Source organism: Sus scrofa, chromosome 5 (genome assembly GCF_054392235.1).
Source record: "Sus scrofa isolate SSC_HxYL_T2T_F1_AM1 chromosome 5, Sscrofa_HxYL_maternal_Yorkshire_Landrace_v2.0, whole genome shotgun sequence".
Lineage (NCBI taxonomy): Eukaryota > Metazoa > Chordata > Mammalia > Artiodactyla > Suidae > Sus > Sus scrofa.
In genome coordinates this window covers 68,205,283-68,224,669 of record NC_139387.1, presented here as the reverse complement: position 1 = coordinate 68,224,669, position 19,387 = coordinate 68,205,283, and the positions used below count along the sequence as shown (strand labels likewise).

The 19,387-nt window shown below is 37.5% G+C and overlaps 1 protein-coding gene across 5 annotated transcripts; it reads right to left on the bottom strand.

Moving 5' to 3' along the window:
- Positions 1 to 4,768: 4,768 nt before the first annotated feature.
- Positions 4,769 to 12,903, bottom strand: MAGOHB (mago homolog B, exon junction complex subunit). Of its 5 annotated transcripts, XM_084956780.1 has the most exons (7): positions 12,758 to 12,903; positions 11,774 to 11,830; positions 10,037 to 10,095; positions 9,245 to 9,355; positions 8,157 to 8,442; positions 6,618 to 6,700; positions 4,769 to 5,261 (listed from the first exon to the last, which is right to left on the bottom strand). In XM_084956780.1, the coding sequence occupies exons 5-7, from the start codon at positions 8,220 to 8,222 to the stop codon at positions 5,162 to 5,164; spliced, it is 249 nt and encodes an 82-aa protein (XP_084812906.1). In that variant the 5' UTR covers positions 8,223 to 8,442; positions 9,245 to 9,355; positions 10,037 to 10,095; positions 11,774 to 11,830; positions 12,758 to 12,903; the 3' UTR covers positions 4,769 to 5,161. The 5 variants fall into 5 exon arrangements, 4 of the variants coding, with proteins under 4 accessions (XP_084812906.1, XP_013843826.1, XP_013843825.1 ...); XR_014803848.1 differs by lacking the exon at positions 11,774 to 11,830; XM_013988372.3 differs by lacking the exon at positions 8,157 to 8,442.
- Positions 12,904 to 19,387: the final 6,484 nt, after the last annotated feature.

The following is a 19,387-nucleotide window of genomic DNA, read 5'->3' as shown; positions in this document are numbered from 1 at the left end:
AAGAACCATGAGGTTGAGGGTTCCATCCCTGGCCTTGCTCAGTGGGTTAAGGATCCGGCGTTGCCATGAGCTGTGGTGTAGGTTGCAGACACGACTCGGATCCCACGTTGCTGTGGCTCTGGCGTAGGCCAGTGGCTACAGTTCCAGTTACATCCCTAGCCTGGGACCCTCCATATGCCGTGGGAGCGGCCCAAGAAATGGCAAAAAGACAAAAACAATAAAAAAATTAAAAGCCATACATAGTTATTACTCATATGGATCATACTATAATTTATTTAGGAAATCCCCTACTATTGGTTATTTAGGTTGCTTCCAATTTTTTGTAAATGTAAAATATATCTGGCCTATACTTTTAAATACTTCTTTAGGAAAAATTTTAGACAAGAAATTATGGGGTTAAGGGGTCTATACATTAAAGAACTTCGATAATATTACCAAATGCCCTCCAGAAAGGTTATTCCCATTTATACAACACTAGTTGTGTGTGAAAATGTTCACATTTGATTTTTTTAAGAAATACTGGTGAATTATTCTTCACTTGAATTTTGTCCAGAAATCATACTGCATGAAAATCTATAATGTTCCACCTAGAAAAAATTTATTTCTATACATCTGTTTCTATGAGCCAGACCCTGCTAGAATACCCACAGATCCCTCAAACATGCAGATCTGGCTTGAAGTCCCAGCCCTTGCTTCTACGTGTGACTTGAGGCCAGTCACTTCACTTCCTTAAACCACAGCTTCACCACAGTAAAAGAGTGATATTTGCCGCCCAAAATTGTACAGTATGTAAAGTGCTAACCAGACCTGGCAACACTACAGCAGGTGTTCACTAAATAGGAAATATTATGATTTGAGGTCCAAGATTCAAAACCTTTCTGCCATGTCAAATCTTCAACCTGTTTCCCCACATGTTCAATGAGAATAACACTTCCATCATAGACATGGAAGAATTTAATGAGATTAGCAATATAGAGAGGATTACTTAGACTTCAGAAATAAGTAAATATTCTTTTTTTTCTTTCTCTCACTCTGAGGGGTCTGTAGTGTCAGTGGAAGGGCTAGGACTGCAATCCAGAAATCCTGATATGTAGCACTTGATTCTCTACCTTAACATGTCAGGTTTGGGGTGTAGATGCCTGGAAGAAAGTGTGTGGCAGGGGAGCAGTGGTGTAGAGCAGAGGGTTGCCTATTAACACAATTTAGGAGCTGGAAAACATACCTCTACTTCCCTTTGAAAAAAGTGTTCTGTGACCTCAGATGTGGTTATTTTATATCTTACTGCCCCATGGAGACAGTGTTTATGTTGAGCCTTTTTTCTGTTTTGTTTTACATCCTCATAGCTGGTTAGAGGATGGACAGCTCTCATGACAGAGGTGAGACAGGGGCAGAACAGTTTTGTGAACGTAGTTGTCTGTTTCCTCTATGTAAACTCCTTACCGTGAGTACCACATCTGCCTGTTCATTACTGTAATTGTGGCACATAGAAGAGAGATGACGCCTACACGTGTGCTCAGCGAGCAAAGTGGTTAAACATAAGAGGAACTGACAACAAGATCTAGATGTGTCATGGTTTGGCAGACAGAATGAGATTAATAACTGGAAAGCCGAATTGTGTAGCTGCTCCCTCTAAACTCTACTTTCTTTTTATTACCAAGTTCCAATTTCTGGAAAAGATGACTCCTTCCCTAAAAGAGAAAACAACCAGCATCAGACAGTAACAGCAGTAACTTCAGAGGGGACTCATTGAAACTCCTAGAACTGATCAAAGAAGCACAAAATTGGAAGCACTCAGCTTCATCTGTCATGACCACTAGTTAATAAAACAGAAAGATGAAAAAGTTAAAGAATGTTTTGAATGTTCTTATACCTGGTCTTCCCAATTCACTTTTGTGCAAAACACCACATAACACGTACACAATGTGAATACATAAAGCTTTTGCTTATATACTTCCTGGCTGTTTTACCGTAAAGGCCTTCTTCAATTAGGAAACCACACATTTTACCCATCCCTTCCTGGCAATACCAGCTTTGTCTGCTAGAAGCTTACCACACAGCTTCTAGTCACACCTTCAAACTTCATGGTCACACCTTCAACCCTCAATGGCTTATCATTTTACAGGAGCAGGCTGTTCTTCCTGTCCCAGCCTCAAGTGAAGTCTTCAGGAATAACCACCAGCTCCCAGGGAAAGATGGTCTGCATTACCCTATTTGGGGGAAGCAACCTCACATGGCCAGGCTCCCACCTCCAGAGTCATTTGTCCTCATGACTAACCTTGACACCACCCTGCAATACAAATTTTTCCTGGGTCTTACAGTAAAAACTCAAAAGGCCTCCTGTTTGAGTTTTCCTGTTTCCCTAATTAGCTACTTTATTCATCCTTCTTATCTTTACCAAAAAAAAAACTATTCTAAGGCTCTAGAGTTAAAATCCTTTGTACTGTCCCAACTGGCGTCCAGCAGCCAACCAAACAGCAGCCATCATTCCTGCAATTTCTAAGTAACTAAATGAGAGGAAAAAATAAGCATGAAAAAAAATAACGGAAAAAAAAATCTTGGATAGCTATTCAGTTTCTGTGCCACTAAGTGATAGAGGTCTATTCATAAGTTGGAAAGGAACATGGTCTTTTGAAGGAGTGCCACAATTAAGAATTTCAATTCTTCAGTGTCCTCTCCATTGTATCACAGTTTGGACTCCAAGCGCACCCTCAAATCATCCATTCACCTTTGTTGTGTTTTGTTTTAATTTTCCATTATAACTCATTGCCACATAATGCTAAGAAATCAATTATTAAAATAATAAATTTAAGATCCACACAAAAACCTGCACATGGATGTCTACAGTTTTATTCAGAATTGCAAAAACTTAGACGCAACCAAGATGTCCCTCAGTAGGTAAATGGATAAATAAACTGTGGTACATCCAGACAATGGACTATTATTCAGCCTTAAAAAAAAAAAAAACTATCAAGCCATGAAAAGACAGGGAGGAAAATTAAATGTGTACTAAAGAATTAAAGAAGTCAATCTGAAAAGGCTACATACTGTATTATTTCACCTACATGACTTCATGGAAAAAAACAAAACCATGGAGACAGTAGATTAGAGGTTGCCAGGGAATGGGGGTAGAGAAATGAATAGGCAGAGCACAGAGGATTTTGGGGGTTAGTGAAAATGTGACATGACGATACTATGACAGATATATCATTATACATTTGTCCAAACCCATAGAATGTACAATACCAAGAGTGAAACCTGATATAATCTATGGGTTTTGGTGATTGTGTCAATGTAGGTTCATCAGTTGTAGCAAATGTACCACTCTGGCGGGAGATGTTGATAATGGGGGAAGCTATGTATGGGTGGGGTGTGGGTAGAGGGGAGACAGATCTCTGTACTTTCTTCTCAATTTTGCTGTGAACTTAAAACTGCGCTCAAACCATGGTCCTTAAAAGAAAAAAACCATATGGATCTGTCATTAAAAATATAGCTCAACCCATGTTCACAGGTCTCACGCATTTCAAACGAAAATAACGTAGTCCAACAATAGGATATATAAATCATCTCAGCTATCACATATATTCATATTGTAAATGCCCACATGAATAGACTCATTCTGCTATCAATGAAATATCTACCCTCATTCTTAAACTGTAAGAGGAGGTACAAAATCTAGAAATTCAAAATAAAAGTATATAAGTAAATAAAATGGAATGGAACAGACCGACGGATCACCCTGACTCTCACAGTCCTCCTTGTTGCACTGTGTGTTGCTTTGGTTCAGCAACTCATAGAACTTAGCATCACTGTTGCGCCACATCCAAAAGACACATGCTAACCAATGTGTTCAAATATACCACTCTGTGGCATAAGCACATACACAAGAATAATCGTGATAACTGAAAGAAATGAATCTCTTACACCTCAGACTAAGTTACAAAAAGACAAGTAACCTGCAGGCAGTTAAGTACAAAAGACAATGAGTTGAATAACTTTTACAAAGCACCTACAATATGGAAAAGTCTGTACTAGGTGTTGAGTGGTGACACTCCATTCCATGAAGGGACCAAAGAAGGCATGGAGCACAAAACCAACACTTGAAAAATACATTTATCTCAAGAGGTCTCTATTTACGGGGGAAGTGGGAGGTGGGGAAATGTACCTGCTGACCTGAGTGCTATAAAAATCCTGTTTCATATAAAACTAGTGTCGCACAAAATTTATTTTTTAATGAATGTTTTAATATTCATAACATTCAAATAGTATTATTAAATGAGTGAGACAATGTTCACTAGGAGTTGGGATATAAATACACACACACATTATGTTAAGTCTACATTTCAAGTAATTTTTATAGCTGAGAACTCATTTATTTCCCACAGACACAAAATATACATAATGCGAAATAGAGAATAAGGGCCTAATAAAAGATGTGCCTAACTTGGGGTACTGACTTCACCTTTGTAACCTTGAGGAAATCACCGCTTATACCAAACCACTTAAATGTGAATAACCAGAGGGGTCTGCGACAAGCATAAAAAACCCAACACCTTCTGTAAAAAACTTCTGTAAGCACCAAAAAATTAAATTCCGTCAGGGTACGGTGGAAACAAGGAAGATCTTCAATTCCTTTAAACAGGTGGGAATCTGGCTGCACATATCTACATGAAAGAACCTCTGTCATACGATACATCTACTAAAACAATTTTTATTATCTTTGAAGCAAATCAGATACAGCCTCCTGGAGGGAAAAAAAACACTCTCCATCCAGGCTTTGACATATTTTATTAGAGCAACATTTCAATGAAAGGTGGTTTTTATTTACAGAATTTAATGCATGTGGGGCTGGCCAACCCACTTGGACCCAAGTGAAGATAACCATTAAGTCCATTTATGTATTTTCTTTCTTTTTCTTTCTTTTTGGCCGCACTCACAGCATGTGCAAGTTCCTGGGCAGGGATAGAACCTGTGCCACAAGTGACAACACGGAATCCTTAACCTGTTGTGCCACAAGGGAACTCCATGTTTATGTATTTTCTTATTTTCAATTTGCATACAAAAAGTTTGCTTTGCATTCATAAAAACCCCAGTATTATAAATGACAACCCCTCCCTCACCCATCCCTTAATTAAATATAAAAAGTTTCAAAAAAACATACAATTTAGATTGGTTTAATCTTGAAATGTAATCCAATAAGACTAAAAACTAAACATTTCAGGTCCTGTACCAAGTAATAAAATACTCGAAGGCCTTCAGGATCCCTAAAATTTAAAAAGATAAAAGTTACTTTTGTGCTCCTAGAATGAAACAAAATACAAATTAATTCCTAAAACAAAAACCAAAAACCTAAAACAATTAAGACAAATTAATTTAGGAGAAGGATTTGCTGATAACTAAAATGGTTATATGCAACAATTCCAATCTTTATCTTTTTTTCTGTAAGAAAAAAATACATCAATTTCTTCACCAGTATTCACCTGATATTTAAAGTATTTATATCCTTACAAAAATTATAGTTATACATCACAAAAATGCATAAGGCAAATAAAATTATAAAGATAGAAAAACTCAATACTATATAATTTCACAGTATTGGTATTTCTCTAATTTTTCATAACTAAAAACATTCCCTGTGGCCTTTTAAACATTACTTTTTATATTATACCAAAAAAATTGACAATAACTTTTAATTAATTTAAAAATTCTCTGCTTGTTATACATTCGTATTTTTTTCAATTACAAAGTTTTCAATGATCATCTTTATGAATAATAAAGTTTTTTCATTATTTCAGAATATTTCCCCAGAACAGATAAATGCTCAGAGATGAAATTAGCTGGATGAATATGAATGAAAAATATTAACAGCTTTTAACTCATACTATCAAACTGCTTTTCAAAAAACACTATCTATTTATAATCCCAGTAGGACACAAATGCAACACCCTCAGCAACTAGGAGAAAATAGATATATGACAGTTTAAAAGTATCCGGTCAGTCTTTATGAACGTAGCCTTTTGTATCCAATAGTTAATACGCATTCATTTCTTTCTCCTTCCTCTAATAAATGTTTATAAAGCACCTACTGTTTGTCAGGCATGGCAGGAAATTTGGACTCATGGAGTTTATAATGAAACAGGTTAAGCAAACAAGTTATTATAGTTTAGGGTGATAGGAAAAAGACAGTATAAGAACATTTAGAGGAGAAAGAATGGAAAGAAATAATTGAAGGCAGAGAGGTTCAGACAATGGTATGTGGCAGAGACACAGAGCTTAGGAAGACACAAGTAGCTAGAGCCATACTTAAGCCATACTATGTTTTTTTCTATTTCTTTCAAGTATTTACCCAAGGAAGAGAATGATGTGATGAGACTAATAAGGCTGATAAATCCAATAAGGATTTCTGTTAAATTTTGTGATACTGTGTAGAGATTAAGATTTTTTGGCAATCAATAAAAAATATAATGCTGAATTCTTTGATAACAAGTCATCACTGATATAAAAATCAGGATTACACACATATAAACTGATATAGGATGGAATTAAAATAATCTATAGTTCTAAAATGAGCCTCTCTAACAAATTATGTCAATTTAGTCCAAATGCTTTAACATACTCACTTTGACTGATTAACATCAATAAGAGAACCTATTTTTGATGTGGTGAAAGAAATGTGTTCATCTCCAATCACGATTTCAAGCTCCTGAAAAAAATTAAACAGAGAAATGTAGTTAATATAAAAATCCATCCCAAAGACAGTTTACTCTTGCGATATGAGGTCCCAATTTTATCTGCAAGCTTTCCAGCGATCACAGGAAATAAGAAAAAAAAGAAACTTGACCTTTTCTATAAACTATAAAATAAAAACCTCATCAACTGCTTCAGGAGTCCCCAATACTAGGATGAATCAACAATTCACAGAAACAGACTCAGACTTTTTAAAACTTACGGTTACCAAAGGGGAACAGGTGGGGGTGGGGGATGGCCTGGGGCTCTGGGATGGGCATAAGCACACTGAGGTACATGGAATGACTGGCCAGTGGGGACCTGCTGTGTAGCACAAGGAACTCTATCCAATATTCTATGATAATCTATGTGGGAAAGAGAATGGATGTGTGTACATGTATAACTGAATCACTCTGTGGTACAGCAATTATCACAACCTTATAAATTAACTATACTTCAATAAAAATGAAAAAATGAAAAAGAAATTGCTCTCCAGAGATGCCATAAAGAAGATACAATCAAATGAATGATATACTTCAGAGTGGCACTGGGATGTTCTTTATAATGTCAATAAAAATTAATACTATGGGTATAAGTCTACTTTAAATATGATAAATACATTTATCCTTCCTACCAGACTCTACAGATACATTGCATAATATTAACAACAGAACCACTTTAGCACCTACTGTGTGTTAGAGCCTATGCCAAGGACTTTACATTCTCTGTAATCCTTAAAATTAGGCCAAAAACCCTGACAAGGGTAGGCTTTATTAGCACAATTTTGTGAAATTCAAGACTCCCAAAGCAGAGGAAAAAAATCGTTGATATTTACAATCACTAGTAAATGATAATACAAATTTCTGAACCTTGGATCATAGGACTAAGAAATTCATAGTCTTCTGACTTCAGAAAACAATTAAGAATAAAACAAATGCAACATAATACAGATGCTTCTGGCGTGCCAAAATTACAGTATAAATTTTTCTCCAAATTTTATCTGCAAATCTAAAATGAAAAATTAAAAAGTTATAACTGCTTTCAGTTTAAATTAACAGCTTTTTCAGTTTAAGTTAACAGATGCCATTAAAGACACTCCTAGCTATACGCTTGATCAGAAGACCTAATTATGCACCGTTCATAGCACACACAAAATGGAGATTTAACAAAGGCTCTCTAGCGGTCATAAAGTCTGTCTTAAAGATTCAATAGACAATTTCTAGAGCATGAGTAATCCTCCCCACTAATTAAAACGCATGAACACATCAAGTGAGTAGATGAAAACACTGGGTTTCCCTCAATCTAAGAGATAATAAAAGCTTTGTTGCTATAGTTTTTGATTTTTAATGCATATGCATACTCACATAAGACAAAAAGATCAAAATTTACTTTGTAAAAGTATTTACAGTGCATAAAATACTGATAACTATTACCTTTGCTTTCCTAAATAATGTTTCTTTAAATAGAAGTGTTAAGTTACTGCTACAGAGCGTCAGCATCTGTTAGATTTCTCCACATTTTCTTGTAGTCAAAGGAGCTGTTAAACAGTATAATCCTTGGGAATATACAACAGCGAAATTAAATGTTTCTTCCTCCTGGGGTCATATCTCATTTCTCCAAGAGGTGAAAAGACCCAATTCAGAAATCAAACTGTCTTTCTATAGAGTGAAATTAGGCCTTCAGAGTTCTTCAGCAGCCCTCTGAGAAACATCAATTTTTCTGAAGGGAATATGAGAGGGAAAGGCAATGGTTAGTTTGAACAAAGAAACCAATCAAGTCCCTCTCTGGGGCAAATAAGAATTTCCAAAGTTATAAATCTGAAGAAAGTGAATTTTAGGTAGTTAATGAGAATCCTAATGCTCAAATTTAACAAACACCTGTGTTTTTTTCCTATGTGTATTAATTATGAATTTATTATTCCTAATAAAAGTAATTAACCTACAATAGAAATGATTCATAATAGTGTGAAAAACATCGTAACTTTAGCTGGGGCAGCTGCAAAGTTCAGAAAGACATATAAATTGACAGCTATGCATTGATTCCTTTACTTATAGGAAGTAGCACAGAAAATAAGGCAAAGTGAAATAAAATTAGTATTTACCAGATGCCTACTAAACGGAAAACCCAAAACTCAGTGAGGATCCAGTCTAAACAAATAAGGAGAAACATAACAATTATACTAACAATTTTTATTATTTACATATTTAAAGAATTACTAAACATGGGAGTTCCTTCATGGCTCAGCAGTTAATGATCCCAACTAGGACTCATGAGGATGCGAGTTCAGTCCCTGGTCTTGCTCAGTGGGTTAAGGATCTGTCACTGATGTGAGCTGTGGTATAGGCAGCAGACGCCGGCTCAGATCCCGCGCTGCTGTGGCCGTGGCATAGGGGCATAGGCCCACAGCTATAGCTCTAATTCAACCCCTAGCCTGGGAAATTCCATATGCCTCGGGTGCCGCCCTAAAAAGCAAAAATAAATAAATAAATATTTTAAAAATAAAGAATTACTAAATACAAACCTGCCGACCAACCCTGTCAGGAGGAGGCCACAAAGCATCATCTTCCTTTGTAATTTCACTGTCGTCAATAATTCTCTTCAGTTCTTCCATTACACTCTTGTGTACATAAGCCTGAAAATAGGTTATAAAAATTTCAGGGTCTATTCTCCCCATACCTCAGAAAGAAATAATAAAATTACAAATCCCGAGTATTCAAATAGAATATCAAAAAAAAAAACCCTTAATTCTGATTCTAAAAGCAAAAGTTGGGAGAAAATCATCCATCCTTATGATTTTTCTTCACTCCCTTGCCCTTTCCTTTAAATATATATTTTTCCCTCTCCACATCCTAGTCCCTTTTTAAATCTTATCCTCTTCATTTGTAACATGGACTCAAATATTTCAGAATGGTTAATGCAAAATCTACAGGGTGAACAGAGAAAAATACAAATACACATCACAGTTGATACTTTGAACTTTTTCTTACACCTAACTTTTGCACCTCTTATTTAAAATTCATACTGTGTTTAAGTCATGATTATCAATTAGTTTTAAATGACAAATAGGGTAAGAAGACAAAGTTAGTTATGAATAAATTAAATAATATGCTCAAATGTGGGACTACAATTTAATATATTCAGATTGCTTCTTTTGTTGTTACAGATGCTACAACTGGAATCCCTTTTCAATCTACAAATTAGCTGCTTTTTTACAGCCTTTAATGTACTTTAAAATATGTAAATAAAAACACAGACAGGAGGAAAATGGGCTTATATGCAAAAAAAAAAAATGAAACATTTGAAAAGAACTTACCTCCTTTCTGATCATGACATCATTTTTATAATTGCTGTTGTTGGCGTATCTAAGTTTTCCTGTGGGGAGTGGAAAAAAATTCAATCTAAATAGCAAAAACTGCTAAAAAATAAAATAATGACACTATAAGCAATTTTGAAGGTAGAAACCATTTTATACTATTACTTGTATTAATATTTCCTACCTCCTAGCATAAGATTAATGCTGGATATATGTTGGCTAAAGTTGAAGCCAGGCAACTTTTTAAATTCCATGCCTTCAATTATAATTATACAATGGGAGGGTCATTTTCAAGGCCCATTTTCTTAATCTATATCACGATCTCAACAGGGAATCTGAAAAAGGAACTAATATTTCTTCTAAAGTTTATATGTCTTATTTTTGCTAAGTTATTTACCCAGAGCATTTAACCTAATCTGAAAAATAAATAAATAAAAAGTAGGTTTTATTCTTTATTCACAGTTGAGAAAACAGGGAGTTAAATACCTTGCCCAGGGTCACACAAGATTCAAATCTAGATATACCTTCTTAATACTCATGCTTTCCCCACTGTTCTTTTAATTATTTTCTTTCAAATGAATGTGTGTATGTATTATGGCAATGCTAATATTTTAGAACTATGGTAAAGAAGAATACCAACTATGTGCAGCTTCTGGATAAAAACTGGCCGTTTTGTTAGCTGATATATACATAATTTAGGTGTACTCCTTGAGGCATGCCTCTCCTCAGTCAGTTGCCCAGGTACAGGTGTACTGTTAACTTTTTTTTTTTTTGTCTATTTAGGACCGAATCTGCAGCATACAGAAATTCCCAGGCTAGGGGTCGAATCAGAGCTGTAGCCGCTGGCCTACACCACAGCCTCAGCAATGCCAGATCCTTAACCCATTGAGCGAGGCCAGGGATTGATCCTGCACCCACATGGATACCAGTCAGATTTGATTCTGCTGAGCCAGGAGGGGAACTCCAAGATGTACTGCGATCTTTATCCTCTAGAATGATAGGTTACCCTGATGAGGTCCCTTAGGAATCATTGTTTATAGGACTCATTATTACTGACAGAAGTATGTGGAATGGTGGGGTGGCAGATGAGAGCTATTGTCCTGGAATGAAATTTCCCTGATAATATTAGACTACCTAATTTATGTGACTGGCTAAAAGTGATACAGACACACTGATAGTTGTTCACAGGCAAAAGTCCTGAAAACAATATCACATAAAGAACAGATGAAGGCATTTCCTTCGTGGTGCAGCAGAAACAAATCAGACTAGGAGCCATGAGGTTGTGGGTTCAATCCCTGGCCTTGCTCAGTGGGTTAAGGATCCCTCGTTGCCATGAGCTGTGGCGTAGGTTGCAGACGCGGCCAGGATCTGGTGTTGCTGTGGCTCTGGCATAGGGCAGCGGCTACGGCTCTGATTAGACCCCTACCTGGGAACCTCCATACGCCAGGTTCGGCCCTAAAAAGACAAAAAAACAAAAACAAAACAAAACAAAAAAAACCCAAAAATACAGATGAAGAATTCAGGTAAATCTGGCCCCTTAGCTAAATTTAAAAAAGACTTGGGTAGAATGAGGGAGACTAAGGTAATTAAGGTTTCTAAATAATTAGAGAGATGTAGCTACCCTGACTTCTACCTAAAATATTTGATATTCTCCCCTTTTTCTAATATGTGATCCTCCCCTAATTTTTCTTTTGCGCTTTCACAGAACTTTGTCCAAAGCATGAGCACAGCACTTACCATCAGAACTGCCTTATGATTAGTTTCACGTTTGTGTCACTCAGCAAGATTTAATTCCTTGAGGGGAATTAAAGAACCCGACGCATTAATATAACCTCAATTTTTGTTTTTACATGTTGCCCAGCACATAACATGCACTCTAAAAAGAAAAGCCTATGCAGCTTTTAACAAGACTGTTCTTGTTACAGTAAGAGTTCTATATACAGTACAACGATCTAAAGAGAATCAGAGCTGTCAAAAGATGTAAATTGCTGCCATTACTTGGGCAGCAGGCACTTTCACCGGCTCCTGCAGCTCTCAGTAGTCCGACTCCTTTATTTTCCCTCAGCGTCCAAGACAATATCTACTCTCATTTTGAGACTCATCTCAGCTGTCACCTTCTCTAAAGATGACCCGACTCTTTCATCCAGAACTAACCACTCCCCCGTTTTTGGAGTTTCAATGCATGCTACATGGAACAACTATATTTAAGCACCCAGAATACATCGTTACACTCATTTCTCTTTACATGTCCCGCTTCCAGCTTCTGAACAGCAGATTTTTTTTTTCTATTCATGCTGCCTTACATACAGCGCATGAATGAATAAAACGGACGCATGGGTAGTTCGAAAGTTACTGTTCACCGCAAGATTATAAGCATCCACAGGCCCACCGCGTGGCGGGGATGTTCTCATAAAACGTTCGAGTATTAGGTCGTTTAATTGGATGGCCTTTAAGGTCCCTTCTGGTGAGCAGATTCTAGGATTCTGATTACTGTAGGTTCCATTTTAGTATCTGGCAGTATAGACTTTTCTGAAATAACTTACACCGATTAGTTACCTTTTACTCACAAAACCAATATACTCTCCGATATTCTTAAGCTCCTCAGCCCCACTGCACTCTCGCCAAGCCCGCGGAGGCTCGCCCTCCCCATCACCGCCTCCTCCGCGGCCTCTCCGCCTCGCTTCCCCCAGCTCAGCACCGCTCAGGAGCGGCTCAACTCACCGTCCGGCCGAAACTCGAACTCCAGAAACTCGTGTCCAAACTTGCCCTTGTGTCCTACGTAGTAGCGCAGGTAGAAATCGCTGGCCATAGACATCTTGGTCCCCGAAAAGCCCGCCGAAGGCCTGGCCAACGTGCTACAGGGCGCCTGGTAGTGACGTCAGACGCTCAGGATAAACACGTCACTGCGAGCGCGGCCATTCCGCCTCCCGCAGCCCCAGAGGAAAACCGGAGGGCGGAGTCTCGCGAGAGAGACTAGGCGACGCCGTGGGAGGGCAGCAGCGATGTGGACTTTGGTTTATTAGAATGAAAAGTACGTTATGTTCAAAATTAGATAGGTCATATTATATTAGGAAAGAACAGCAGTGTGAGCATATGCAAGCATTTGTTATGGGTTTCGAGCTAAGGTTTGCAAATCGCTCTGGCTTTTCTGGTCGGGTCTCTAATTCTAGGAGCATCCCTTGAGGTGGGTGTGGCCTTATTCCCCTTTTTTAGTGGGATGAATAAAGATTAAACCTGAAAACTGGAATAGCAAACATCTTACATGTTTATCATCTACAAGGTACTAAAGTTTACTTTCTCTGCTTTTTATTTCATTTAATATCCACAGCAGGCCTGTGAGGTATCAACATTTCCCTATTACAGACCAAAAACCAAATGCAAACAGGCTTTGAGAGTTTGGATAATTGGGTCATTGCCCAGCAACAACAACAAAATTTTGAGAGCCAAGATTCAAGTCTACGTCTGCCTAACACTAAAGCCCATATTTTTTCTCTGTTAGTTTGCTACAAAGTACTTTCACTATCAAAGATTAATGTAAAGACATTAGAGAAAATCGTAGTCAAGTCCTGTAAAAACATACTGTCAAAGTAATAACAGGAAAGAAAAATGTGAATATTTGAAATTATCACTACAAAACACATGTTAAATAAGTGGGAATTAAAATGCACATACATATGAAATATATATGTTCAAAGCAAAACATGATTTTACTGAAATTAAAAAAAAAAAAAAAGATACAACCTGGAATTAGAACAGCAAGATTTGAAGTACAGCCCGCTCTCCTGCTAGATTCTTAACACAGGCCTTTCCTCTTCAGACGAGGATTGCTAGTTATCTAGCATCTAGAGGTTAATAATAATAAAAGCAAAGTAAAAAGAATCCATCAAACAGGAGGCCTGATGAAAGGTACATTGAAACTGAAAATCTCTGACAATCATGGTATAAAAGAGTTTCTTAAATAGTAAAACATTTCGTTGAATAAGTGTTTGTTTATCCTCGGTGGCCTCTGGAGTTTTGGCAATTTGAATGGTTTAGCCCATGTTTCTTATGGGAGAGTTAAAATTCAATTAGTGAAGGAATGCTCATCTGGGTGAGTTTCAAAGAATGAGGAAAGACAAAGTGAGCTTTACACAAACCCTATTTTTCAAATATTATCACCTTTCTTTTACCATCACACAGAATGGTCCTGCCTGTTGAATGACTTTTAGCCTTCAGTGGGATTTAGTAAAAAGAGTAACAGTCAAAAGACCTGGGGGAAATTCTCTTGTGGCAAAGCAGGTTAAGTAAACTGCCTTGTCACTGCACCTACTGGGGTCACTGCTGTGGTGTGAGTTCAATTCCTGGCCTGGGAACTTCCACATGCCGCCAGAACGCAAAAAAAAAAAAACACCAGGAATCATTCCCTCACTTACCTCGGACCTAACATTGGTTAAGACACTAAGCCTGTTTATTCATCAACCAAATGAATTTATTACAATCAAATTGACAAGCACACAGAATTATTGAGAGGATCAAATGAGATAATGCTCCTAAAATAATATTTAATATTTATGAAACATTATGAGTTGTAAGAGGCATTTCCTATGTGCTAAAAATGATTGGGCACTGTTAACGCCAGTCCTTTCTGCTTGTAGTCTGGAAAACAAACATGTAGACACATGTTAGCCCAAGGAAGCAAATACTATAAGAAAGAAATTTTCTTTTAATGGTTGTAGGACAGCACAAGAAACAAAACAAATCCCTTTACTGGGGAAAAGAAGTTAAAAAAGGGATATATCGAAGTTCCCGTCGTGGCGCAGTGGTTAACGAATCCGACTAGGAACCATGAGGTTGCGGGTTTGGTCCCTGCCCTTGCTCAGTGGGTTAATGATCTGGCGTTGCCGTGAGCTGTGGTGTAGGTTGCAGACGTGGCTCAGATCCCGCGTTGCTGTGGCTCTGGCCTGGGCTGGCAGCTACAGCTCCGATTCAACCCCTAGCCTGGGAACTTCCATGTGCCGCGGGAGCAGCCCAAGAAATGGCAAAAAGACAAAAATAAAACAAAATAAAAAATAAAGACAAAATGCAAAAGAGTATAGTTTGGTAAAAAAAAAAGGGGGGGGGATATATCTGGAAAGGCTTGTGACAAGATGTGCTTTTTTTTTTTTTTTTTTTTGTCTTTTTGCCTTTTATAGGGCCGCTCCCGCAGCCTGGGGCATATGGAGGTTCCCAGGCTAGGGGTCTCATCAGAGCCGTAGCCACTGGCCTACACCACAGCCACAGCAATGCCAGATCTGAGCCGTGTCTGTGACCTACACCACAGCTCACAGCAACACTGGATCATTAACCCACTGAGTGAGGCCAGGGATCGAACCCGCAACTTCATGGTTCCTAGTCGGATTCCTTAACCACTGCGCCACAACAGGAACTCCAATATGCTGCTTGAATTGGACCTTGTTGGATAGGTTCAGTATATGTTCAGAGGGATGGAAAAGCAAATTGCCTGAGTAAAGGCACAATGGTGTGAAAATGCACGACTTGGGAAAGCCAAGAAATTTCAGTATAGTTAGGGCATAAGGTTCATGAAAGTAGTGTAACCAGAAGGGCAGACTGAGCAGGTTATGTTGAGTCTATGTAACTGTCAACATAGAAATCTACATTAACCAGTGTATACATTTTTTTTTTTTTGGTCTTTTTGTCTTTCTAGGGCCGTACCCACAGCATATGGAGGTTTCCAGGATAGGGGTCTAATGGGAGCTGTGGCATGTGCCACAGCCACAGCAACTCCAGATCCCAGCCACATCTGCGACCTACACCACAGCTCAAGGCAACGCTGGATCCTTAACCCACTGAGCGAGGCCAGGGATCAAACCCGCAACCTCATGGTTCCTAGTCGGATTCATTTCTGCTGAGCCAAGACGGGAACTCCCATTGTATAAATGTCAATATAAAAATTACTCAGTTCCAACAGAGGCTGCTGTTATGGAAAATATGCAAGAAATATAAAGCATGATTCCTTAGGACAAAGTGACTAACCATTCCAGTTTACCCAGGACGGAGGCGTTTCCTAGGATATGAGACTTTCAGTTTTAAAACATGGAATTTCCCAGGCCAACTGGGATGAGTCAGTCACTGTACTGACTATAAAAGTAACCCACAAAAACTTGACCACAATATTCCATAATATCTCTGAACATATAGGGAGTAATCCCTTTGGTTTGTTTTTTTGTAGGGAGCCTCGCACAATCTTTTCATTCTCTAATTTTTCCTTCAGATTTTTGGCACATGTGCCAATATTCATTTTCATGCTTAACCTAAATAGATCTTCAGATCCCAGATCTGTGACTATGTAAATAGGGCTTATGGAATGCTAAGATTGTTATCTGTAGCCAATTATTGTCTTTATCCCCTGAAAAAACATCTGAGCTCTGAGCTCAAGACTAATCCTCGTTAACCCTATTTTTAAGATGAAACATGAAAATATACTTACTTAATCCTTCCTATATTTAGCCCCCCCCCAAAGCCAAAGTCCTTATCACAGAAAGGACTGGAAAGTGATAGAGCACTTGTGTATTATGGATTTTTTGGAGGTTATACACTAGAGCCGCGGAAATGTTCTGAATGGCTGTCAAGCATATGAAATGTGGCTAGTGAGACCAAGGAGATATTTTTTAAATTTTTAAATATTATTTTAGTTTGTGTGAACTTAGTTTTTAAATAGCCAGATGTGTTTAGTGGCTACTGTGTTGAATAATAAAGCCCCATTATGTGGGCTGGAAATGGTGAAAATATTTTTGGAACATTGAGAAACCTCAACCTCAGCCTTTAAATTAGGGCTAACTTAATGGTAACAGCACAGTTTATTTAGGAAAATAAATGTTTTGGCTGCTTAAATGAAGCCAAATAAAGAGCTGTTTCTGCCTTTGCTAATGCAGTCTATCTGTGGATAACTTCAAAAACCCTTGTGAAGTAATTTAGAAATAAACATTTTATTTTCCAACTCTAGCTGAAATGGCTTTAATGATTTAATCAAATACACAATATTCATTGATAAAATAATGATTTCCCACTAGAGTTTTTAAGTTTATTGCCTTCAGTTTCATGGTAACAAATCAAGTCAGAGGACTATGGTCAGAGATGATTATTTCTTATAAGTGTTAATTTAGTCTTTTAAAATCTTCTGATTTTGCCTGTGTCTAAAATTCTCTCTTCCTTTGATATCATGTCTGTTCTGTCCTCACACCTCTTTTGCCTTTTGCCCCACCATCTAAAACTATCAGATAATTCCTACTTAACAGCTTTGATAAATGTATTCTGACTTTCCTGTGATAAATTGTAGAGATGGTAGGTTTTTGTTTTCCTTGTTTATTTTATCAGTAGCTACTGAATAGTTTTGATTTTGTATTTATAACAGAAGCTGTGAGAGCTACCTCATTCCATTAAATGGATCAGAGCATTATATCAGAGTCAAGAATACTATATGGTCTAAAACAATATTTTAAGGTAATTGAAATTTGTTTTTGAAATATTTTTAAATGTCAGAATTACCACGGTCTATTTCATCTTTATTTCATTCACTCACTTTCTTTTCCATAGCAGATGTCTTTATTCAACCATATATGTTTTGGCTATGGGTCAAATCATAGCTGCAGCTGCCAGTCTATCCCACAGACACAGCCACAGCAACACACTGCGACCTATACCACAGCGTACGGCACCGCTGGATCCTTAACTCGCTGAGTGAAGTCAGGAATTGAACCCACATCCTCTTGGATACTAGTCAGGTTCATAACCTGCTAGCCACAACAGGAGCTCCCATATATGTCTTTTAAACCACTCACTAGTGTTACTTTATTAGTAAGTGAAACACCATCAGACAGAAATACCAAAACTTCCAAACTATTTTTCTCAGATAAGTTCATGCTATGGGGAGCACTTGAAGCTAGTGCTAGATTATTACATAATGATATATTTAATTCCATTTTTCAAATTAATAATTTTTCCAGCATATGAGAATTCTATATGCTTGTAACATGTAGCATAACCACTTACTCTTAGTTCCAAAACAAGTAAAACCAGTCTGCTAAATTAAACATAATAAGCTATTATCCCAGTCTTCCATTATATTTGATTCATATTTATTTGTTTAAATGAGTCATGGTAGAGCAAAATTTAATAGCAGTTTTACTGCAAGATTAAGATTTATAAGATTCTATTCATTAACTTACTTTTTCCTTTAACAATGGTGAAAATATTATTTTAATATCATTACTCAATTTTAATAACAAAATACCTAAATCTAGTGTTGTGATTTGAAAACATGAACATGATTTTAAAACTCCTGGTTCATCCTAGTCTAAGTTAAATTACATCACCGAGTGTTAGTGAGACATGGTTTCCAGGTGGGTAATTGCTCAGTTCCTAGCTATGTTGAAATTTTTTTTTAACAATAAAGCATACTTTGGAAAAGCAGGACTGGAGGAGGAGGGAATTGAAACAATAAAATAAATCCTAAACCAGATTCGACTTAATTAAATGGTAAATATTTTCATTCTTTTTTCCATTCATTAGCTTGGAAAATACCTGGAATGGCTGATAAGTCAAAGATACCAGAAATATAATTCTCCTTTTAGAAAAAGCCTGGCTAAGTGAGGGGAGGACCAAGTTTTCTTAGAATAAACAATTACTATATCCAGTTTTCCAGACCTTTATCCAGGAAAACAAATACAATTTAAAATAGCAATTGTCTACTTCTTTGCCTCCGGCCAAAACAAACATTAATGCACCAAGTGAAAGAGCGGTACTCCCTTTCATCTCCCGCCACCCTCCTCCTGCCTCACTCTGCACCAGTACCACTGCCTCCTTGCAGTTGCTCACACTGCTTTTTCTTCTGGCCTCAGAGTTTTCACACCTGTAGTCCTTCTCTTAGAAGACTTCTCCTCACTGTAATAGCCAGTAATAGTCAGGCTTATTCACCCATTCCCTAAGGTCTTGATGTAAATGCCATTTCTTCAGGGAAGTCCCCATTTTAAACTCCCTTCTACTATTCTATGCTTCTTTTTCCTATCACTTACCACAGTTGTAATTAACAAATGCCCACACAAATATGATGGATATAACATCTCTTACTTTCTAGACTGTAATCCAAAGCTTTCCGTTTCGTTTATCCAACACCTAGCACGGTGTCTCACAAGTTGGCCTTAACATTCAATTCTTTGAAGACAGTTGAATAAGTCTTTTGTCAATGTGGCTTCAATGAAGAGCTGAGAACAATGAGATCCCATAGGACTTTATCATTTTGCACTGAGCCACTCTACCTCTCTTCTCCCCACTGCTACTTACCACCCATTTAAATTCTGACTAGTCATCGTGCTC

Excerpts from the sequence above, each read along its gene's own strand:
- MAGOHB (XM_013988371.3), bottom strand. The coding sequence starts at position 12,851 with ATGTCTATGGCCAGCGATTTCTACCTGCGCTACTACGTAGGACACAAG. Across the intron at positions 10,096-12,757 it reads GTTCGAGTTTCGGCCGGACG|GAAAACTTAGATACGCCAAC; the intron begins GTGAGTTGAGCC and ends CACTCCCCACAG. Across the intron at positions 5,262-6,617 it reads ATTGATGTTAATCAGTCAAA|GGATCCTGAAGGCCTTCGAG; the intron begins GTGAGTATGTTA and ends TTTAAATTTTAG.